Raw genomic sequence first — 24,312 nt, 5'->3', positions numbered from 1 at the left:
CAATCAGGATGAGAACCTGTGAGTGCTGCTGCACACGAGGACTGGCAGCAGAACTGAAGTTTGTGAGACGGACAAGAATCAACTGTTTCACCATGCATTAGCAATGTGAGAACGCAAATGTCCACAAATGTTTCTCCGAACACTGTCCAAGACCTTTCCTAGCAGCCCCCTCGTAAAAGTTTCCGGAGAATGCATGCGTGAGGCCAGGAAAATCATGTAAACAGTGCAGTGGAATAATCATTGTGTCCTTCCTCCTGCTGCTCTACCCAGATTGCTTGGAGGATCTCCTGCTGCGATCGTCATATGTTGACGACAAACTCCTGAAAATCCATACATCGTCTACCGCTGTATCGCGGGGGGGCTGGAGCCAATCCCAGCTGACATTGGGGGAGAGGCGGGGTTCACCCTGGACAGGTCGCCAGCCTATCACAGGGCCACATACAGAGACAAACAACCATTCACTCTCACATTCACACCTACGGTCAATCTAGAGTCTCCAATGAACCTAACCCCATTCTGCATGTCTCTGGACTGTGGGAGGAAGCCGGAGAACCCGGAGAGAACCCACGCATACACGGGGAGAACGTGCAAACTCCACACAGAAAGGCCCCGGTTGTTCTCGCCCATTTTCTTATCGTTTAACCAGTCGCTGTCCCGAGGGTCCTCGCATCGTGTCTCTACAAAGATGCGGTAAAATAAAAATCGCTCTGAAAATGATCGTACCAACTTTTACAATAGACGGTGTTTTGTATTCAGACTGAACAGAAATCGTTTTCCTGTGTCTGAGCAATTCTTACAAAAAATTCAGTGAATTGGCGACCATGTATTGAACGTGACGTGAAAAAAAAAAAAAAAAAGAAGCTCTGTTAGTTCGTTTTGAATCTCAAGTCTTTGTGCTTCATGAGGAGCTCGACCACCTCTCTCCTCCCCCGTCGCTTTGGCCACCGGCAGCCGTCGCGATTCGGTGGCAGCCTCTGCAGGATCCGCCGCGGCTCTCCTCATCCCGGGGACGGGCACTTTTGTTTGCCTCTCGACAAGACGTCGGACCCCTCGGCCTGCAGGAGGCTCTCAAACGCTCCGACAACAAGAAGAGAAAAGATGGATTACGGGGCGTTAAAAGTCGAGCCGTGCACCTGTCACCTGATGGACGGCCTTGGAACCAGCGAGCGGCGCCAAATGTCCCTCGTAGGAGATGATGGGACCACGAGGCGGCTGGAAAGTGTCGGGGGAGCTTCGAAAACCCCCGATAGGGGAGAACGACCCACTTCACACAAATCAAGAGTCATGTCTCTCAAAAACATTCGGCCCATGTTTTGAAATGGTGACAGGAACGTTACATATAAGGATGTAGAATTACATCTTCTAGTGCAGCTGGAGACTGATACTGACTTCACTTGGTGTTGTTCTTTTTAATGCAGTTCTCTGAGAGGAGTGTTTTTTAATTGCGCGTTCACTCGCCCGTGTTCTACGTCGTGCGTCTGCTCCGACTCGGATGTCGGAGCTCCGGGTCTGTCGGTGAGCTCCAGTCCGGCTTCTTCTCTCATCCTCCCGCTGTACATCCGTGAAGCAAAGTCATTCAATCTTGGCACAAGCTCAATTATTTTTCTTTTTTCTTTCCCTTTTGCTCAATTTGAAACCGTGTTGACTTTAACGCGGTGCCTCAGTTTGTGGCTCACAGGGATCATTTGCATCCACTTTACATTGACTTAATAAAAATTTTAGGGGCAGTTTCTAAAAAAAACAAAAACCCAAACGCTTCTTTGAACAAACCACATTTGCGACCATGACGCCACAACGCAGCAGCATTTGTTTGGCAGCAAAAGGCAGGTGAAAAAAATTTCCTTGTGAGTTGTAATAATGTTACATCAACGTGGTTAAATACAGTTTAGCAATTCAGCATTAATATTTAATACGTGATGATTAATTATTTAAGTCCACATCTTGGACAATTATAGTTTCCGTCTCCTGGACCTACTGTTATTGGCTTTTGTTTTCACATCACTGTGATGTTTTTTAGACCAATGTTTTCCAAAAATGTTAAAGATATATTGAAACATTACAACTACATGCTACATTATAACTGTTAGTCATGGATGCATTGTGCATCTGCGTTCGAGACTTAATGAACAAATAAATTGCGTTCAATCATTTCTACAACTTGTGTTTGAAGGCAAAGTCCAATTCAACTTGTATAATTCATGTGATGACCTCATGTGCGTCAGCGTTCGACATGTCATTAATATTCACAAGGTGTAACTCTTCGCGATTGGTTTTATTCCCCCTCTGTTGGTCACAAACATGCTCACTCAGTTCTTTCCCACGAATAACCATTTATTCTTCACACATTTACTGAAAATTACAGTTTATTGAAAGGACACAGAAAGGTCAGAGGACACAGATACATGTAGCTAGGAGTTACTACTCAGTGCATGGCACATTCTCAGGGAGACGACCCATTGTGAGTCTTTGGCTCTTTGCCTCGGGAGTGTTGGAGGCAGGAAGAGTGCTGAAATATTAAATGTTGAACAGTTGGCCAGCCAACTTGAGCCTCTATATTTCAAAATGTGGAGGAGTAAATTAACCGTGCTACAATGAGTGACAAACAATAGTCTAAGTTGGGTAGTCGTAGTCGTAGTAGTAGTTATAGTAGTAGTAGTAGGGGTATTTATTGTTTCTCAATTGACTTATACTCATCACAGGATACAGTTTCAGACCTCACCAGTGCAAAGGGATTTTTCTAGAAAGATCACACATTTAGAAAGCGGTGTCCTCACTCGGAAGAAAAAGAAAACTCAGATAAGTAAACAACAGATGAGCATCATCATGAAACGAGTTACCAGTGCCATCGCTACCTGCAAGAAAAAGAGAAACGAAAAAGAAAAAGAATTTCTAGAATGCATGCCGTTTTACTATGAAGGTTTTCAGATGGCAGTCTGAAGTTTGACAATTCCCGTGTCTCAGCTTTTGCAGACGATGCTGATATGCGCACGTGTAGCTGCTGTGTGTGTGTGTGTGTGTGTGTGTGTGTGTGTGTGTGTGTTCGAGCGTGTGTGTGTTTAAAAATGTGTGTGTATGTGGGCGCACATAGTTTTTTTTGTGAGAGTGCGCAAAAGTGTGTGCTCTTAGAAAGATCCTTCAGGCAACGCAGGAGCTCCGCAGTTCGGATGACGTGCCGTCCGCTCAGTTGCGCTCGTGTGGCTTTGTCTCTTTGCCGCCGCCGCCGCCGCCTCCCTCTGCCTCCTCGCTGTCGCCGGAGCGCTTTGTGTTGATCGTCCCGGTCTGCGCTTGGCTCCTCTGCTGCGAGGTTCAGAAGACAAAAAGAGCAATGATGAGCAAAAGGAATGTGGGACGTTGGTCCTCTATTCACTGTTACTTCAGGGTGGTGAGTTCAATGACTGTTGAGTTTATAGTAGAAGTTGCTGTACACGATTTATGAAGTTTCAAGAGCGACTTGAACATGAACCTTTGCAAAAATGCCTTTTTGGTGGCGGTGTGAACATCGTCTGGTTTTGTATGGGGAGGCAATATAATTTTTCACATATTCAGATCAACAGAGATTTTTTTTTTGGGGGGGGGTCTTCAAGGCAGCTTGACTTTCTTTAAATAAATGAAAAATTCTGTCGTAATGAGAATGTCAAGCACAACTTTGTGGCAGTACGAGGTAATCCACTGTAAAAAGTGGGTTTAAATGACTATTTACAGTGTGCAGCCTTTTCAGTCTGTCAGGTTGTAATGTACAAGGTGATGGAGTCCTGAGTCGGGGGGGGGGGCACTTGTGGGTTTAAACGCACCTCAGGAGTCACGCCGGTTTTCATTCCAGCTTTGGGGGAAATGAGCAGCACGTGAAAATGAATGCAATTAAATACCTGGTGAGACGGAAAGCCAGCAAACTGTCAGAGTTGTGAAGAGCAACACCGACTAGTGTCTGTGTAATATGTCCAATACGCCACAACAGTCAGTGGCATATTGAAACACAGCGTGTGTGTGTGTGTGTGTGGATGTACAGTAGGTTCCCGGTCACCCTCCTGTTTTCACAAAGTCCCTCTTCACATTTGAAAGGGAAAATATAATCCTGGGCCACCGATGTGTTTCATCAGTGGAAAACAATCTTCTTGGGCATTTTGAATAATTCAAGCCATTTCGGCAACGACATGTTTAAGCACTGTACACGGGCATCGGAAACCAATTCCCTCGGCAAAGCATCTGTTCAGTGTTTACCGATGTCACTGTGGACGAGGCCTGTGGGCTTCCAGGCTGCTCGCACATTACCAAGCTCCACATCACTCTGCGCGGCGGTGGGTTACACTGCTGCTACCAACTGGCTCGGAGCGAAACGAATAAGGAAAGAGGAAAAACACACACACACACACACACACACACACACACACACATTTATCCAAACACTTTTTAACAGGATCATGACAGAGAACTCTGTCATGAGTTCTGACCGCATCAATTTGTCCATCATGTTCTTTTTTTATAAAATACCAAGTATCACGTGGACTGTATCTGATGCTCAATGACTTCACTCCACTTGTGTCTGCAGACGAACTTGATCTCCCTGTCGATTCCCTCTTTTGACCTTTTGCCGTCCACTTTGATGTGGGTTTGTGCTTGAATTTTGTTTATCACCGGCAAAAAGCTCAGTAAAGGACGTTCAGAAGTTGTTTTTTTCTGCAAGTATGGATTTATGGGGAAAAAAACTTCCCATAGTTTTTGGTCCGTAGCAGCCCAGTGGTAACCCGCCGTGACGCCATGGTGTTTTTTTCAGAACCAGACGTAGGAGCTTGTCCACCTACACTTGCAACCATGCACCGATTGGACAGACCTGCTGTCAATCAGGCTGTTTCCACGCTCAAATGCATACGGTGCTTCATCGTCTATTTCACTCTAAATGAGACCACGATGTATTGAAGACTTGAAACTACAGATTGAACCATAAACTCCTCAGGAACATGTTAACTGACGTTATTAATCCAGCGAGATGTACCGACTTCTTTTCGTAACCAGTGGAGTCGCCCCCTGCTGGTCATTCCAGAGAATACAGGCTCTCAGGCCTCACTTTCTGGACTACGTCCATCTTTACATACACAGTTTACCAAAGCAGCACAACCAGTGTTCGCAGTCAAGTCGACAGAGAACAACAGCTTGCATGTTGTCACTGCTGTCACGGACGTACTGTACAATTTGAGTTCATGTTGTCGTCATGTTTTCTCACAGTCGTGGTTAGAAAGACAAAAGAACTTCTTCTTCCACCGTTTTATTTCTGGAGTCAGAGAATTTGTGGGTGCACGTCAACGAACTCATTAACTGAGTCTGTCACAGCAAGCCGATGGTTGCGCTTCTATTTCTTGGAATATAAAAAGCTATTTGACAACTGTACGAAACCTCTTCTTTTTCTTAACAATTGATGATTTTGAAACGACTGCATATCCGGCTCAGTCGATTGTTATCTATCTTTTTATATTTTATTAAGCTTTTCCTCACACTCGCCCTTTGTGATTCTTATATTCCAGCTGTCGCTCGCTTCCACTGGCACAGTTTCGATGAATTGGGGAATTTTCAGAGACGAACAACGCCGACGCCGCTGTGCTCTGTTGTTAGAGAACGTCAGGGGTTTTGCTGAATCACGTTTTATTTTTAACTTAACTTGAAAACCGGAAGCAAGTAAACTTTTCACTCTCGAAGAATCTTAATGATGGATGCGAGCAGATGCACCCAACAAAAGAGTAAATGTTATACAGGTTAGATTGCATTAAACCAAGTAGAGCTGCATCAGTTAATCGATTAGTAGTCAATTAATAATCGATTAATCGTTCAAGTAGTTCTCATGTAAAAAAAATTTAAAAAGTCAAAAATTCTCTGATTTCAGCTTCTTAAATGTGAATATTTTCTGGTTTCCTTGCTCCTCTGTGACATTAAACTGAATATCTTTGGTGTGTGGACAAAACAAAACATCATGGCGGAGTTTTGGGAAACGCCATCGACATTTTTCACCTTTTAATGAAAATTTTATGAACAAAAACAACGAATCGATTAATCCAGAAAATAATCGACAGATTAATCCATTATGAAAATAATCGTTGGTTGCAGCCTAAGACTACTTAAACCGATTATTCGATTATCAAAAAAGTTGGCGTTTAATTTAGCAGTCGATAATCAATTCATTGATTGTTGCAGCTCTTCATTTTTCTAGATGTATATCTGCAGACGTATCAATACATTTTACTCCTTAATATCCCTAATCTCCAATACTTTCATTCATTCTTATGGAAATATGTACTTCATCATACTGAATATGCCGTGCATATTGAACCTCGTATAGTATCTTTAGTTAGTTTCCATTCGATTGTGTTCAAAGAGCCGTACAAAGAGGTTATATGCATGTTACATGGAATGTTAGTTGCAGCCCTAAAACCAAACTGGAAGAGTATTGTTTCCATCCATGTTGGTGAAACCTCTGTGGTGTCGCGGTGCTGCTCCGTCAGTCGGTCAATGTTCCGGCCACATGGACGAGAGCTTCTCCTGATGAGTCTGAGATCGAGTCAATAGACGATTGCTGCTTATTGCACAATAACTCTCAGCTGAAAAGTGCAGATGCTGCTCTGTTTCCCCCCCTTTCTCAACTTTTTCTTTGATTTGCACAAACAAACAGGTTTAGGAGCAGAAAACATTTGAACACAGTGGGGAGATGCCACGCAGGTCCTCAGTCTCTCACAATACAGTATAATGAAGGTGGAGCAGTGACAGGAATAGGGGGCCACTTTAATGCAGATTGATCCGCGGAGACGGGAATGCAAATGGTTCCTAATTAAACTGTTTACTACACCACGAATGGCAAGTGCTGTGTGCGAGCAGACAGCGCGGAAAGGGAGTCAATTGTGGAGCCGTTGATGGAACACAAAGTGAAAAATGATAATAATGATAACAATAATAAAAAAGTTTCATTTAGAGATGAAAACACATGTGAAAAGAAATCCGCCCAACTGAGACGCCACAAGTCTTCTCTTCTTGTTTTTCAACTTTGTCAAAACAGAAAATATATAATTTTTTAAATCACCACTATTTAGAAAAATACATTGAATTGAATTTCATTGCCACTCTTACATCTTGTGCTGATAGCGAGCAGCACACAGGCCTCTGGGGGACGACTTTTAAATCCAGCAACATGTAACATATTATGTCAAAGCCGTTTCACCACATTAATTCTGAAACAGAATACCATTATTTGACCCTGCTTCGAGTCAGTGACACAGTCAACTGTGGTATGGCATTAAAAAAGCAACCCGTTGTCAGACTCAGAAAACGCCAGTGGAGTCGAATCTTCCCATTTGTTCGAGATCCCCTTTTGAAATATTCTTGTGCGAATAGTGTGCATGTCTAAAAATGGATCGCCGCCACTTGGAATGCGGGGCGGCGGCTCGGAGAGACTGTTGCGCGGCGCTGAAATGAGATGCATTGTTTTGCTGTACCATCTGCCACCGCCAAACAGGTGTGACTCGGTTCGATAATGTAATGAGGGAGGCAGTTATGCATCGGCTCTGGCGGGGCGTCGACTGCGGGGTGTCACCGGCACGCTGAATATCCGATCGGTTGTCTTCTTCAAGGAGTGTGATGCAGGCGCTGTGTTGTCTTGTCCTGTCGCATTTTGTTGTTTTTTGCTGCTCTGCACGCGGCATGTTTTTGACAGAGCGGGGCCGGAGTCGAGCCGAGGTCTCGCCTGCTGCCGAGAACGTTACGCTTGTCGCACGGACCAGCACAGCGAGAGAAGGTATCTGCCGATTTTCATGCTGATGCCCGCCTGCCGAGGATGGTTAAAGACTTTATGGATGTTTTAACGGGCCACCGACACAAGCGGGATTTATTTCCCGCTGATGCCGATGGTGAGTCTGACTGTGAACGACGGGTCAATGTATTTGTGCGAGGGAGAGCGACAGTGCTGCAAAGAGAGAGCGCTGCAAAGAGAGAGCGCTGCACACAGCTCAAAAAATCTAAGGCTACATCCATAATACTACATTTTCATTTCAAAACAAAAATGATATCCGTCCAGACGGCCGCTTTAGCTGAGTATTAATTCTTGTCCACTCCAACACACCTGAATTATGTACATGAATATATTTTCAAGTTCAAGTGATGCTCACCTGCTGTGACTCTGGTAGCTTTTTACTTTCCAGGGCCGATTCCGCCGTCTGATTCTGGAAGCAGTCGCCCCCAGCCTGCGGGAGTAGAGGGGGAAAAAAATATCTCTCAGTGAAGTGCAGTGAAGGGGAAACATGGCGGGGAGTTGTACTCAAAGACGAGATGAATAGGCCCCACATCAGTGACAGTGTTAATATGCCCGTTTTGATTTTCACATAAACGCTACAAAGGGATTTCATTGACTTTGTGTGCAGTCGTGAAATCGTCCAGTGAACTTTCTCATTCGATTAATGACAGTAATCAACAGGAAAATGGCCAATCAACAGACTGACAATTGTAAAGTCATTTACTAAGTAAAACTGGCAATTATTGGTTCTTGTGAAGACCTGCAGCTTTTCTTGTTTTAAAACTTCAACTGGAAACCCCTGGTCAGGAAAAAAAACTAAGGAATTTCAAGATGTCACCTCGGGCTCTAAGAACACGAGACGGGCATTTTTCAGCACTTTGACACATTATAGACTCAATAATCAATCATGAAATAATCAATACTGAAAATAATCACCCGCCGCGGACCTACAGGCTGTTTCTCTTTTACAGAATTGTACATTTGGCCACGAGATATGTCAGTGATTCCCCTGCTGTGGTGAACTTGAAGCCATTTTCTTTGTCCACGGTAGTAATTTTGCTTCCATGTGACACTGCTGCAAATTGTTTGGACCAAAACAATCACAATTAAGGTTCATTAATTACTCCAGTTTAGTCTTATTAGGTCGATGGATTGTTTGGTTGCAGCACTTGTCGTACACAGAGCGTTAGGATTTGTTTAACCACATGTGGGACACGTGATGAATGAAAGGACAAGCTCAAGCCTTTAAAATACACCACAGGTCCGATGTTGCAGTTTGAAGAGAAATTGAAGCGATTCATGTCCAGTGAATAACCTTAAACTGGAAGCCGTAAAACTGTCCAAGGTTTTATTCCCACAAGACAAAAAAAATCCCCAATAACGTCTGGCTTTCGCCTTCAGTGTAACAAAGGTGAACGACTGCAGGAAGCACAGGTATATTACTCGGTTCCACTTCCCACCTGCGGTTATGGAAACATAATATTCCCCCTTTTACGTGGCGGTGCTGTAACGTGCATCGCCTCTGTCAGTAACTTCTTCCACCTCCCAAAAGTATCAACCTTGACAAAGTCACTGGCCTCCTCAAACTGCTTTCTGCTGTTTAGGACCTCGTTTTCTGGCACGTTAGTGATGTTGAATGTGACAAAACAGAAAAACTAAAACCCCTGAAGGTGATATTTAAAAAAGAAATACATCACCTGGCGGGACTTTGGCGTCTCCGAAAAGAATAAATTGCCATCATTCCTTCCAATTTTGTTGTAAACCGTATAGATTTCATAGGGATTAGGGGATTTTAGAAGAGTTTACAGCTTTCCTGCTGCACTGGAATTAAATAAAGCCGTGAGAGTTGATGCTAACGATTCCTATACATTCCCCCGGCTTCTGACGATTACTTCCAAACCCTCTGTCTGTGCAAAGGCAGTGTTGGAAAAAAATGGTGTTACTACGCATTATTTGGAGTAAACTTTACCGCAGGAAGAAATACCGTTATGTTTCAGAACTGTGAGAGAAAGAAGTCAAGTCTTCATCCTACAGCAAAAAACAAGACGGAGGCTTCACGTGACAGAGGAACGGCACAGTCTCTGCTTCTGGATGAACCGGACAGAAGGTGAAAGCAAAGGGAACTACAAGTGCAACACATCTAAAGGTCCGAAGCGCATTCAGAGCATGTTCAGATCCACTTCCTGTCACTCGATGGTGAGGCGCCTGGCCTGACAGATTGATGTTGTAGCGGTGGATTTGACAGGTAGTAAGAAGGAACACTTCCCCGCGGAGATGAGAGTTTCACGTTTCACCGGAGCAGACCATCAAATGTGCGCGACAGGCTGAGAGTATGAGCGTTGTGCACACGCCTGAATGTGCCGATAATAACGGTGAACTACTGCTCCCTCGACCTTACACCAGGCTTTTGTTGATCAAAAGTGCAGTCGCCAACAAGGCACCTGGCCAAACCGAATTTAAATTTAAACACACATTGCATTGCATTAATTTGGCTGAGGATTTTGTCCAAAGCGACTTACAATAAGTGCATTCCACCACAAAGATGTTACCCAAAAGTGCAAGAATCAAGAGAGTACATGAACATTTATCAAACAGGCAAGGAGTGCTCATTCATTCATTTATTAATTTTTAATCGGAGGAGTCAGGTGCGGTTTGAACAGGTGAGTTTCCAGTCTGCGACGGGAGCATCCGAGGGTTTCTGACACACGGGAGCTCCGAAGGACAAAAGTGCGTTTACTGTTTAAACAATGTGAACGCTGGACCGGAAAATGACAACTCTATCGGCCCCGGAGCTTGTGTCACACTCTGCGCCTCTTTGCGCCCGGAGCGAGATAAGACCCCCGGGACGTTGAATCATGTAAATTCAAGACGGGGGGGGGGGGGGGGAAACTTTCAAAACCTTTGACCGGCGGCGGTATATATGTGAAAATGTTAAGTATGAGCTTTGTCTATGAAAAGGAGAATCTTTGTTTTTCAAATTTGCACATTTTTCATTTTTCCAGCCAACGCGCAGGTCTACGAGCTCCGCGCACTCGTCCGACCCGTCTCCTCTCGTTTCCCAGCGGCCTGCAGGGAGGAGAGGCCGGGGGCACACACAACGTCTGAGTCTCCGTCTGTGTCAGAAGGTTTCTCGCTCTTCGCTGAAAGATTTTTTTTTTTTACAAACCCTGCCCGAAATTATACAATCAATTTTTTGGACACCACTGAATATTGTTTTTGGCACTTTTCCATTAAGGAACAAAATTTCCACAGAGGGTAATTTCCGGGGTTGGTTTTTGGGTGGCAGGCCTCTCTACTCCCCCCGTCTGCTCTGTCAACTTAGCTGTAATAGTTCTTGATGATCACTTGTCAGAAAGCCTTATGGAGCTTGTTTGCCTCCGTACTTCTGTCAAACTCTCTTCAGCTCCTTGATAAGCGACTGGTCACGGTCGCCTGACTCCTCGGTGGGGAAGTCTGCGCACTGAAGTCCAGAACGTTTATATCTGAATGGTAGAGGTCGGTGTCGGGCCTCTCGCCTTCCTCCCTGGATAACTGCTTCCAGAGTGTCAGTCAGACACTCAACTGAATATGAATATGTGAATATGTTGATTTCATCTCCACCTAAAACTGCCGTCCGGTCACGCAGGTAAAACGCAGAGCTGGATTCATCTTAGTGACTTTGTGTTCAGTTTGACTGGAGGATGGAACAGATAAGACTTTGGTGGTCAGGGTCACCGTGACCTCACAGAATACGTTTTTGCCCATAACTCAATAATTCATGGGCTAATTTCAACTGAATTGCACACAAACGATTGAATAGTATCAAATGTTGTCCAATAGGTCGACTTTTCTGTGACATCATTATGTTCCGCAAAAACACCTGACACCTTTTAATTAAACTCTTCAAAACTATATATTATACAGCTTATATAAGTTGCCTTTTATATGGTTTTGAAATGCCAGGCGATAGTTCGATATATCTTATGTAATTTACAATCAGTGGAAAACAGAAAAATGTGGCCAAGTTCATATGTTCGCATAACTTTTTTATGTCCAACCAGCAACTAAGAACCCAAAGTTATTTGAATTTAATATGATAGAAAAGCTGAATCCTTCATATTTGGAGCAGGAATCCCTGAATGAGAAGCATTTTTTTCAGCCAACAGTTCCAGCCCTAGTTGTTGTCAAATCACTATACTACACAACAACCGTGTTAGTTTTATAAAGGGCTGTAGAAGAGGGTTTTTTCAGTGTTCGTCTCCACGTTATTCATTTGTCGGACCAACACTCAAAGCCTTCAAAATATTCAATCTAAAACTATATAAATAGAGCGAAACAACAAATCCTCACGTTTCAAAAGTTACAGAAATGACAAATATTTTTGCATCAGTGAAATTCTATTTCTCTGGTAATGTGCAATCACAGCTGATTCAATTAAACAAGGACTATTAAAGTTGAACTGGATGAAAACAGGCGAAACCTGGCGCAGATCTTAAAGCGTTAAGTTAATGAAGCTCATGGAGACACTGGTTTTGGCTTTTGATGGGCGACCTGGGCGTGGATTCGGGCGAACAGATGAACCACGTGGCTGCGCGGCCCCGGGGTCACACGGGCCATTATGATTTAATTGCTCTGGAATCGCTCACCTTTTCCATCTGGCACTCTTTGACTCCGCCGCTCTCTCTCCTCATTAGTCCGATGTTCACGGGTGATTTACTGTCTGTGGCGATTCTCTGAACTCTGGAGATGTCCTGTGAAAAAACAAGACAACAAACAAAACAGGCACATATTCAAATGTGTAAATGTAGCAAGGGGCTCTGGGTTTTCTTGAATAGTAAACACATTCTGACCCAACACACAAGATTATTTCATACCTGTTCATTTAAACCAATTTAGCGTGTTTGCTCAGCGTAAATAAATTATGTGTTAATGATATTTCATAACAGGCAGCAGGAAGGGTAAAAGAAGAGAGCGCTGCAAACTAAAAAAGAGAATTCTTGAAATATTAAGGTTAGGAGTTGAACATAGTCATATTATTAACCGCCACATATCCAGCACCAAGATCAAAAAAACCTTCCTTGGTATTAATATTTCTGCTTAAATAGTGTTTTTATTTGAGATAATTGCAGTTGCAAGCCAGATTCCACAACCACACCGTGACATCAGCTGTTTCTGACCTCTGGTTTGCAGAGGAGGCGTTAACAAATAAAAGTACTATAATCTAATACTTATGCACTGTGATTATATGTTTGATCAGTCAGGCTAACGAGGCAATGCTGATGTTGAACGTGTATAATGTTGGCCATGCTGACATTTGATAATAGCAACTAAACAGAAAGTGCAGCTGAGGCTGATGGGAATGTTTTTAGCTTCGCAGGTGTTTGCTTATAAACCAAAAATAATTCACAAATCTGCATTTTCTTTTCTCCCTAATGACGACATTAGAGGGGAAAGTTAGGAGTTCTGGGAGATGGATGCAGTATTTGTCGGGACAGGCCAGCTTCGTGTGAACTGCACAGAGTCAGATAATTCGGTTGTTTTGTTCAGCTTGTTCTTCCACGTTATGGGACAAGGACATTGGTCTTATAGAGCATCAACCCTAATGTGCACGGTGAAAATAACAAGTTAGTTTGGTATTAAAAGACGATCCCCCATCATCTTTGTTTAGTGTCGTTCTGCGCAGATTTACTTCTGAAATAAGATTGAAATGTTCACGTGTTTGCCGACTGACCGCGAGGTCCCAGACGTGGGAATCTTCCAACCAGAGCGAGATTGACATCTGAATGAACAAGCTCTGAGTGAAAAAGGTAAGTCGGAGACGGCAGCTTTGGGGATTTTTCTCCTGCGCTGCATATGATGGGCAGTGGGATGTTTGAGCAAAGTGACCCAGGGGAAAAATAAAACCCAACAACGTGGAGCCAGTGGGAGGTGAACAAGACGGACGAGTGGAGAGATGAGAAGGTTCCTCTCCGGAGGTGGAGCAGCAAACTGCATCACCGCCACCTGAGATCATGTCCGTGTGGAAGAACATGACTCTTGCTGGGTTGACGTAGAGACAATCAGTGGTGAGGGGAAAGCTCAATGCTAGGGGCCAAACAAAAAAAGGAGTGGTAGAAGAACTTTTCGCCATCACACTGTCGACCTCATCCGAATACTGACGGGTACAGTAACTATACGTTGATTCTAAACCTAATAGGAAACTCGCCACTCGTCTCAGGGAAGTGACTTGTGTCCTGATGGAGCCCCGAGTATAAAATAGATTCATGGTTTTCTTATGGTCTCCGCAGAAGTCCATAAAACATGGTTTTAAAATCAAATCCATAGCCGGCGTAACGTTTCTGAACCGTAGTTGGGACGTTTCTGTGTCACGTCAGTTCACTTTGCTGGCAGCGACATATATAATCTCTTTAGAATATGTTTATTTCAAACCCTGACTTCATCAGAAAAAAGGAAAATGGCTGCATAAAACCCTTTTTCGCAATTATAACTGTCCAATATCTTTGCTGTCGTAAATATAGTCGGGGATATTTTCTTTGGAGGTGTTGGTCTCCATGGAAATATGCACCTGTGCCAACTGCATTGCTTCAGCTCCCCCACTTACAAACACTAATAAGGACACACAACAGCGTTTGGTTCTTTGATTTGTTATTTCCAAATTAACATTTGCCTGCAGACTCCCTGACACTTCTTCAAGTTTCCTATTTCTCTAAACCGCACTGAATGCGGTGGAGTACGTCTTCTGCTCATTCCCCGGAGTATCACCAAGGGGCCTTCTTTCAGCGCTGCGTGGGTAATGTTGACATTATTAAGAAAGGAAAAAGTTTTCACCCGCAGTGAAACTATCCAATACTCCAGTGACAGTCAGCTACTCACACAATCCGTGGTCAACTGCGCCGCTGATCTATAGGTCCGTGGCCCACGTAGGCGGCGAGACAAAAATCCAACAGTAGAAAGGTCAAACCTGTCAATTGACAAAGTGTGTTTGGAAATAACCTCCACATCTGCAAGTTTGACTTTTCCTACAAAAACTTATTCTTCTACAATAAATGCACTGAGCACTTATTTGAAAGAATATTGCAGAAGAAGTACTCCGTTCAAGTACAACTACCACTGGAGCGATGTAGAAATACTCGACTACAAGTCCTCCGCTTCAAAATCCTCCCCACGTATCGGAGTGTCATCAGCATAATTTACTTCAGATAGTGAAACTTCACGTTCTTTCGTGTGAAGTTGGCTCCCGTGACTCACATCTCACTGTTGATGCTGACGCAGCGGGGGTGGGTGGGTGTGTGTGTGTGTGTGTGTGTGTGTGTGTGTGTGTGTGTGTGTGTGTGTGTGTGTGTGTGTGTGTGTGTGTGTGTGTGTGTGTGTGTGTGTGTGTGTGTGTGTGTGTGTGCAAGCGGCACTTTACTGTTCAAAGTGAACACAGTTTAAACTGCTTTGTATACAGTTAGCCAGTTTACTGCGGTGGTTCCCTTCCAAAGGTTTCGCAAGATAAATGAGGAGTCATTTGATGATTAATGGCAGAGGGAAGAAGAAGAAGAACAAAGCTCTGATACACGTATTTTATATTGATTTTTCCCCTTCCTCTAATCCGTGCTGTTTTGTGAAATATTGGATAACTTTACATCTTTAGGCCTTAAACAATGATTACGATGAAGCCATTTGAGAAAGTTTGAGCGAGAATCCCTTCTTTGTGAAACTGTTAACAACTCATAACTCGCTTCCAGACGTGCACCGAAGTCTGGACATTTTCCTGAAGTTTTCCGGAGGGGCTGCAATGCGAGAACGCAAATGTTGCGACTAGCAGAATTATCGTCATGTCCTGCTCCACGCAGACGACACTCAATCTCCCGCTGTATTCTTCATATGTTGAACGGAAAACTCCGTAAATTGACTGGACCTTTTTTTTTTGGAGTTCTTGTCTTAAAAAAAAAGCTCTGGACGTCTGAACTGTGACGAGAGGCCCCGGGCAAACACTGTCTTTTCTTTCGGGGTCACAAGCCGAAAGGTTTGGGAACTACTGGGCTAATTTATTACAAATGTGTTGCATTTGACAAATCTTACCATACTGTAAGAAAATAACTATTGCTGTTTAGAGCTGCAACAGTTAATGGATTAGTAATCCACTACGAAATGAATCGCCAAATATTTTTGATAATCGGTTCAAGTCGTTTTGTTGAAAAAGAAAAGTCAAAATCCTCTGATTTCAGCTTCTTAAATGTGAATATTTTCTGATTTCTTTGCTCCTGTGACAGTAAACTAGATATCTTTGCTGCGAGGACAGAACTAAAACATCATATCGAACGTTTTGGGAAACACAATCCACATTTTTCACCATTTTATGACATTTTATGGACCAAACAACTAATCGATCAATAGAGAAAATAATCGACAGATTAATCGTTGGTGAAAATACTCATTTGTTGCAGCCCTACTGATGTTAGATGGATGCAGCACAATCTCCTCCAAAATATAGTGATGATATAAGGATAATGTGGCATGAAATTAAAACAAAAAACCCCAATTCAATTTAAAATACAGATAGAAGAAATTTGCACTAAAACAGCACTTGAGTAGTTGCGCTCCACCACGCCAAAAAAAGTAATAAAGTAATTTATGCCTTGATTAGCTACTGCACATGTTTAGCCTGCCGGCTGCCACATATTGTTTCGGAAGGAAACTCTGTGTGCTGCAGCCGGGCTCGTGCACGAGGCTGGAATGCAGTACCTTCCGTAACTGGGTCAAAAGTGCTCTCCTGTGAGCGAAAAGCAAGATGGTTGCGAGACGAACACAGGCAATCTTAACCTGTCACCGCCAAAGCCCCATTCTTCCTCTGTCAGCCGGGGAAACGTCTTCTTAGGCAGGCTCAGCGGATCTGGCGTTGCTCGTGAAAGTGGCCCCTTTTTGGGGAAAAAACGTTTCCTACATTGCTTCCCAACTTCTGACAACATCTGTCGGCATCAGCGGAATTTCATTCGGCGATGGACGAAGGGGAAGCGTCTCCGACCCTCCGGGGGAAAACTCTAAAGTGCTTCAACCGAGTACATTAACGATCGGGGAACGTTTGGGTTAAATTGAAGATACATTCAGGCAGGAAAATGTGATACCGTCGAAAAAAGATAATGGCTTCGTCTTATCTTCTTACCTGTAACTGACAAGAGTATGACAGTTTAACATCTTAGACCTTTATCAGGGACCATTACTTATGTGGACCTCTTGATAAAAGGTTTCTCGCGTGTATCTTCCCGATACTTCACAAGCCTCTTTGCACCGTCGACTACCTGCTATCTGTCGACACGAATTCCCCGTCCGTTTTATACACACACAAGGAAACAATCATAAAAGTAAATATTAAGTGCTGAGAGCGGGGCAATGAAATGCCTGATTTCTCCTCCGACACAGCGCTCCGGGCATCCGAGACATCATCTCCCATTACTTTGATGAAAACTGCATGCTATCGGACCACGAGAGTTGGCTCTCTACCCGGGACTGTTAAATATGAAGCAGCCTCCACTCCAAATCTTGCTGATCTCTGCATCCTCACACTAATGAATCTTACACCCGCAAGAACTGTGTGTGTGTGTGTGTGTGTGTGTGTGTGTGTGTGAGAGAGAGGGGGTTGGATGAGGGGGGCAGGGTCCGGGAGAGTCTACAACAGCTTAAGGCCCATTATGGTAACTCAAACCAAGAGCGTGAATCTCAAAGTGGTGTCAGCGCTTGAACAGACGTCCCTGCACTTACCCACTTTGGATTTCTTTCTTTTCCTAAAGCAAAACAACAAAGCAGATTTCAGTCTTAAGTGTGCTCATGAAACTCTGTCGCGCTTCGGCTTCAGGAATTGCCCGTCGATCACGAACCATAATTAGCATGACGATTTGCCCACGCTGTTTTTGCAGAAACATTAGCATGTCTGACCACATGCGCTCGGCCACGGTTCGCTGACATGTCAGGTTCAAAACCACACAAGAGAAACTCAGATAATGGATTGTAATAACACGGCTGAGCATAATGAGGAGCAGCACGTGGTCATCAAAGAGCCCAGTTCTTGACTTTCGCCTCCCGGTCGGTGGGACCAATCAGCTGTTTGGCTCTTTTTTGTGCGACAGCGTGTACGATTGTGTTGTTGTTGTTGTTGTTGTTGTTGTTGTTGTTTTTATTCATTGAGATCAATTTGGCAGTGGTTTAAATGAGATTTGACCCCACCTCCACATGCAAGCAACTGCTCACGCGTGGAGTGCTCGCTATTTGTATGGTAATGAAGTGGGAAGTAATAACTTTATTAGCATAAAAAAACAAAAAAACAACCCCCACCTATCTTGAGATTCCTTTACTTGTCTTTTTCTTTTTCCTGAGATGCTTATTTTACACGTGCGCTGGCGTCCAACGCTCGCTCTAATGGGATCGTCCAAACACCAACCAAAGGATGGAATATGGACAGGGAGCGTCAATTACCCAATGAACATTGTTTTATATGGTGCCACAGCAGAGGGTCGGCGGTGGGCATGGTGGCACCGGAGCAGGATAAGGAAATAAAGAATAAAGGGAAAACCCAAGTGGTGTGTCAAATGTCTGAAACAGTAAATCGTGACTCGCTCGCGGAGCGAAAAGCCTCTTAAAGGACGGAATTGCTCGCCGGGATCAGGGGCAGATAAGGCCCAGCGGAGCTGTGGCCGACGTGACGACCTCAAAGTGACTGCGTGTCAGGAATCACAACTAGCACGATCTCTGATTGACATCGCTGCTCGGTGGAGTGTCTCTTCAAAGAAAAACAAGAGTGATGTGTGTAGTCTATAGAGTAACAGGAACACTTGAATGAATCAGACTTTTTTTTGTTGTTTTTGTTTCTAATAATGAAAAGCGTATAGACCAGATTAGACCTTGACACATGACATCGGTTCTAAAACGTCTTTACTAGCCAAACAAGAGGCAACACGTGCACTGACGGCGTAATCCTACTTTTTACAATGAACCCTCTTGGCAGTCACCTTTAATAAAAATAAAAATAAATTCTAAAAGGGATTAAATCCTGATCCCTCAGTGGAGTCTACCGCGACCTTGACTTTGACAGGCTCGAGACAAAGACCACATTGTGTCACATTGAATTAATAATATCACAGGGAACAAATTCAAGTCCAACATACCGCAATTCCCGGAACGCCCTAAAGTAATTGGGCTTCACTCCCCAAAGCTACAGTGTCATCGAAACATAAAGACCGACGTAAATTACTAAGGCCGCTGCTTGATTTAGATATGCCATTATTCTGAACAACCTCTGGAATGGTGTTTGCCCAACTGTTATATTTGGTAGTAATTATTTCTCGGGCTGTTTCTCCCTGGAGAGTGATACTCAGGGCATCAGACTGACAAATAGCCACTTGAAAAGGAGGTAATAATCGGCTCACACTTAAATTCACATCACAGACAGTGCATTATGGGCGCTCCCATGTGCGGCGGGGTGAAAAGTTTGCCACCCAGTTACATTCCATGATGTCACCCAAGCTGGGAGTCACAGTGTGAAATGAATTTTAATTTGAAAGTGTTTACGCGGCGAGGAGAAGGGGGGGGGGGGGACACGGCAGCCGGCTTGATCTTATCTGGGAAGTCAGTGGGAGAAATTATCCTCAAATCCAACTCGCTTTAATGTTTTCACTCTGCCAAACAAACTTATTTTATTTGCATCCAAAAGAAAAAGAAAGGTTCAACCTGAGGTCACTGACGGCCACAGCATGACCAAACTCCGGCCTTTTCGTTGGAGACACTGCGGGGCGGCGGAACCACCGGCGCAATTAACGCGATGAATTTGTGCGGCACTCTGTTCCGGGGGCACTCTGCGTGTTCCGCGTGTCGTCTCCTTGACACGGGACGCTGAACGGGAGCGGAGCCATTGTTTAATAGGCCGCTCCTGCCACCGCGAGTCAAAATGTCGGCTGTGGAAAAAAAGGGGCCCCATCGGTCATGGCTTCTGATAATATCACACAGGGTAGAAAATGCCTTTTGCATCCTGAGTGCTCTGTTAACTCGGTGGCCCGGCAGCCTCGGACTAAATGGAACGTCTCGACGCTGCAATCAGCCGCGATTACCGCGATGACGTGCGCGGCACCGTGAGTGTTGCTCCATTTTTTCTTCAGATTGCAGCCGCCTATAGTGTTTGTCAGCTCAAATATGATTAGCCGTGAACGCGTCTGACTTGGACAATCTGCTGCTGCGTTCGTCGTATGCGAGCGGCGGACGCGTTCGTGTCTGAAAAACGGCTTTACTGACATTAAATGTGTCAAAATGTCTGCTGTGAAACAGGAAGACGAGTTAGGAAAGAGGGAGGTATTTCGAAGTAAAAGATACTTTGGGACATTTGTTACCACAGGAAATTGAAATCATTGAAATGTTAAAAGCATTTTTTATTCTTATGTATTTTAAGGGTTAACAAAGTAAACTCAGTGTATGATATATTTGTTATCTTTGACATGTTTTCTGAGCAGATAATGACGTCTTAGCTTGAGACCTAGTGTTAGTTCAAGGACACCAGGGCGGTCTGAGCGTGTCCCGCAGCCAATTCATTAAATATGTAAAAAAACAAACAAAAAACAACACAACACCCAGGCGTCCTTTTGGATAAACATTCAAGCACATGGAACGGCGATGAATCCTGATTTACTGTACCTTGGCGTGTGGCTGCTGAAAGGTGACTCTGGAGCTGTTGATGAGCGACGCGTATCTGAACAAGTGGGCGGGGGCGCTGGGAAATCGGTGACTGCCGCTGGGCTGGTTGTGCAGGACAGCGGAGAAGCAGATGTGAACCGTGTCCTTCAGCGCCTTCAGCTGGGACTCCTGTCCCCCAAACAAGATTACACACACACACAAGGAGATTGCTGAACGCCTCCATCCCGCTTTCCATCCACACGAGGAATTCACTTAAGCATCAAAAGCCGCGGGAGGCCGCGCGTTAAAGTGACTCCGGGCCCCGGCGACGGGGCGTCGTTAGGCAACACGCGAAGCGGAAACCCGCCAGAAGGAAAAGACAGAATGTTCAAAAAGATCATTTACCTTTTAATCAATAATGATGATGATGGACAGAAATGATTGGTTTAATTACTTTATAACGGCCTCTGATGTCAATGCGCCTGAGCTGCGCACCGGAACGACCACGTTTTCCCTAATCAGCACTTTTTCTCCCCTCGCATTTTTTAACCCATCCGCCTCGCACCCAGTGACAGTGTGTCAATACCCGCAAGTATGAAAACAACATTACACCTCGTAAATTAAAGCTGCTGCATGTCGTCAAACCTGCTGGAGCCACACATTTTGAAAATAAATCCTCTGCGGTGACAAGTTGTTGTTTTTTTTTTATCCATTACACTTAAAGGGGCAGTAGGCGATTCTAAAGGAAAACACGCTTTGTAAAATTCAGCGAGTATTCTCCTCACGGCTACGGCTAGCTGTCGCTTCTGTGTAAGTCGGGAGTTGCGGTCTGCAGACATCACTCGTCGACACGTTCAGAGACGTGCCGGCGGGTGAGAGGGAGACGAGCTCTCTGCAAAATCGCCCGCTGCCCCTTTAACCTCCATCCTTTCAAACTCCACTCTCTAACAGAGAGACCAAAATTAAGGCACACACTTCATTCACTAAATAATTTAGAGGCCATTTCTAGTCTGTGTTTGGCATTGTGGGGTTTTTAAAAGGGTCAGACGACGGAGGCACGACTAGATAAAAAGTTAAACAACCCCGTTGAACAAATAAAGAAATGACATGAACGTGCAGCAACACATAGGGGGGAATGGAATCCTTTGATTCACTGGTAGATGTTCCGTGTTACTCACCTTATCCAGTGCAGTCTTCTCCAGCTCCTCCTTGGCGACGGTTAACTTGTGCTCCAGGTCCATTAGCTGCTGCCCCTGCAGAAAGACACGACTTTTGAATCCGCCGCAGCCTCTTTGTCCTGCGCAAACAAAGCACCTCTCCGTTCCCCGGCTCGTCGTCTCACTGGCACTATCAAGAGCACAAATCTATAGCACAAAGGACCGGGGCTCCTCTTCATCATTTAACCGATCGTCACTTTTGTCCCGAAGAAGAAGAAAAGAAAAAACAACCCACCCTCGGTATTGTGACACCGCGCGCACTAACCGAATCGAGTGTGCTCAGGTCTCTCATAATCCTCAGTAATCACTGCAATCCCGTTATTGATAGTTTGATGTTAGCGCTGAAATGCTTTTGTCGTGTGCTACCAGGCTGTTTCCCGAAAAGGAGAAAAGTGCAAAAAACGATCTGTTCCTGTCAGACCCCCTGAAGCCATCAAACCCCTCAATGAGCATCATTGAGTTTAATTCCTGCACACAAAAGGCCCCTTTTTGCCCAGTAATTGAGCCGACACACGGTAAAAGACCGTACGAGGATCAACGGCGCTCCCTCTGAGGAGTCTTTTATTTATTGATAAATTCGCCCTGGAGAAAAAAGAAAAGAAGAGGAAAAGTTGTATTGGGGTCATTTGCATGCAGCCCGTGTCAAACTGTCCTTGGTGATGGACTTTGAGCCGTGAACTTTTATGAGGTGTCTTTTACTGGCCTCTCAAAATGATGAACTGCACGGACTGCATGAAACACATGCAAGGTCAACTCTCTCAACAAACGGCAACAACAACCCCCCCCCCCCCCCCCAAAATAAAGTTAATTCAAAGACGAAGGGTGATGGAGCTGTTTTTAGTTTGACAGACTCCATGTTGTACCTCGGTGAGGTTTGCGATGCGGCGGCGCACACGTGGCACATTGGCCGATCTCTGTCAGCGCAGCGGTCATTCTAACGACGTCTGACACTCTCACCACTCAAGCCGTGTGTGTGTGTTTTCTCTGACGGATGAATCCGTGGAAGTCAAGGGCAGGGCAACATTCACCATGACGGGGTTTTAAAAAAAAAAAAGAAAAGAGAAGAAGCCCTAAGAATCCGATCTTTCTCTCAGAAGGCCCTTTTTTCATTTTCAGCGAGTTTAGGACAAAGTCATTTGTAGCTGTCGGGCTGCGCTCGAGAGGGAATCCTGAGGTAATAATAAAGTTTGAAGAAGGGATCTTCAATCGTGGGCACAGAGGATTGTATATAATCTTTGTGTGGCAAATGGCGAATGAAAGACTTGTAACAATCCAAACTGGAGACACTATTAGACATTTGCCATTACATTACTGGCAGTGGACGCTATAATATGACGTCGCAAAAAAATCCACCCAATCAAAGAACTGCTCTGTTAGCCGCCCTCAAAATGTCACTGCTGTGTGTTTATGTGTTGGCCTCAGAAGCAAAATTGCAAGACATCACCAAGTGCTGAGTCCATAAGAAAATGTAGAGAACTGACTAATCATGACTCCGGGCCTGAGTGCTGCTCACAAGCACACAGGGCACAAGGGAAAAAAGGATGTGCAGCCCGCTCTTAGTTTGTCTTCTAAAAGGATCTGAAGACCGTGTTTGCATGCAGCATTACATCCCTTGGGGATTAATGAAGTCCTCCCTCCATCCATCCATCCATCCATCCATCCCTCCATCCCTCCCTCCCTCCCTCCGTCTCTTTCGCGCCGAGCCTTGTCGGTGGATTGTTCTCGGAGGGGCCCGCCGGTGCACGGCCGCTGACCCAGAAATGCTGGCTTTCAAGGTTAGTGCCTCCAAGAATAAGGCTCCGCATGTCGGTGCTTGAATAGAGCCCATTACAGAGGCGCGGGGTCAGTGGGGTACCAGCCACTCTGCCAGGCAACACATGCAACTACATCAAGCCCTCATTTTTCCTCTTCTTTTCTCTCTCTTTTCGTGTTTTTTTTCTTCCTCCCAAGCTGGTGCAGGAACAGCTCTAGGGGTAATGTTCCAAAGTGGTCTGGTGGAGAAGAGAGAAAATGTGAAGGCTTGAATACGCCTCCTCTGCCAAAAAAACCCCCGTTGTCTCGTAGGGGATACGCGGGGAAGGAACCGTCAGTTCCTCTGATGCGTTTTAATCTTACGGCTGAGCTGGTGAAGGGGAACCTGCCTCTGTGCGGTGTTTACAGCTCAGTACTGGGACTGCTTGGTTTGGATTCACTGAGTCTCTGGTATGGTCTCTTTTTTCCAAGTTGTCCTTCAAGGCAGAACGCTATTAACGAGACAACTCTGCGCTGTAGCAAACACTGACGAAAGCTGGCTTCGCTTCTGGTCCTCTAGGTGCAGCGTGTCCTCGTTTTGTGAATCTGCATTATTGCATCTTGTCAGAACTCCTCCCCCTTTCATTTTTCACAAGTCCTTTTTCTTTCACGACCGTACCTGTCAGCTCGGAGAAGGACTGTCTGGTTCTCAGGATGAGACAATTGGGGGGGGGGGGGGGGGTGTTCTGGTTCCTTGACTTTGTTAGGTTTCTAGTCGAGCAGGCGTGTCGTGTTGAAATGTGTACCGTGACATTCCTGCTGCAAAATGCACTTTGGTACGCTACGACAGACCAATTCAATTGCCTCCCGGTCAGGGTGCCTTGACTGACATCCCCCCCGTGAGGCCGATGACATTTCCGTAACTTGAGTGACTCTTTTCTACTTCCTGCTCCCTCGTCCCCTGCTGGGCTTTTGATCACA

The 24,312-nt window shown here is 44.8% G+C and overlaps 1 protein-coding gene across 2 annotated transcripts in view; it reads right to left on the bottom strand.

Moving 5' to 3' along the window:
* Positions 1-2,310: 2,310 nt before the first annotated feature.
* Positions 2,311-24,312, bottom strand: part of luzp2 (leucine zipper protein 2) — a 172,954-nt gene continuing 150,952 nt past the window's right edge. For both annotated transcript variants that reach the window (XM_047331699.1, XM_035629100.2), the window contains 5 exons: positions 21,562-21,636; positions 20,405-20,572; positions 12,391-12,495; positions 8,142-8,216; positions 2,311-3,297 (listed from right to left, as the gene is read on the bottom strand). In XM_047331699.1, the coding sequence (XP_047187655.1) occupies positions 3,181-3,297; positions 8,142-8,216; positions 12,391-12,495; positions 20,405-20,572; positions 21,562-21,636 (540 nt within the window). In that variant the 3' untranslated portion in view covers positions 2,311-3,180. The remainder of the gene's footprint in view (positions 3,298-8,141; positions 8,217-12,390; positions 12,496-20,404; positions 20,573-21,561; positions 21,637-24,312) is intronic.

The sequence above is a fragment of the Scophthalmus maximus genome, chromosome 4 (genome assembly GCF_022379125.1).
Source record: "Scophthalmus maximus strain ysfricsl-2021 chromosome 4, ASM2237912v1, whole genome shotgun sequence".
Lineage (NCBI taxonomy): Eukaryota > Metazoa > Chordata > Actinopteri > Pleuronectiformes > Scophthalmidae > Scophthalmus > Scophthalmus maximus.
The sequence above is the reverse complement of the archived record's forward strand: the minus strand, read 5'-3'. Positions and strand labels throughout refer to the sequence as shown.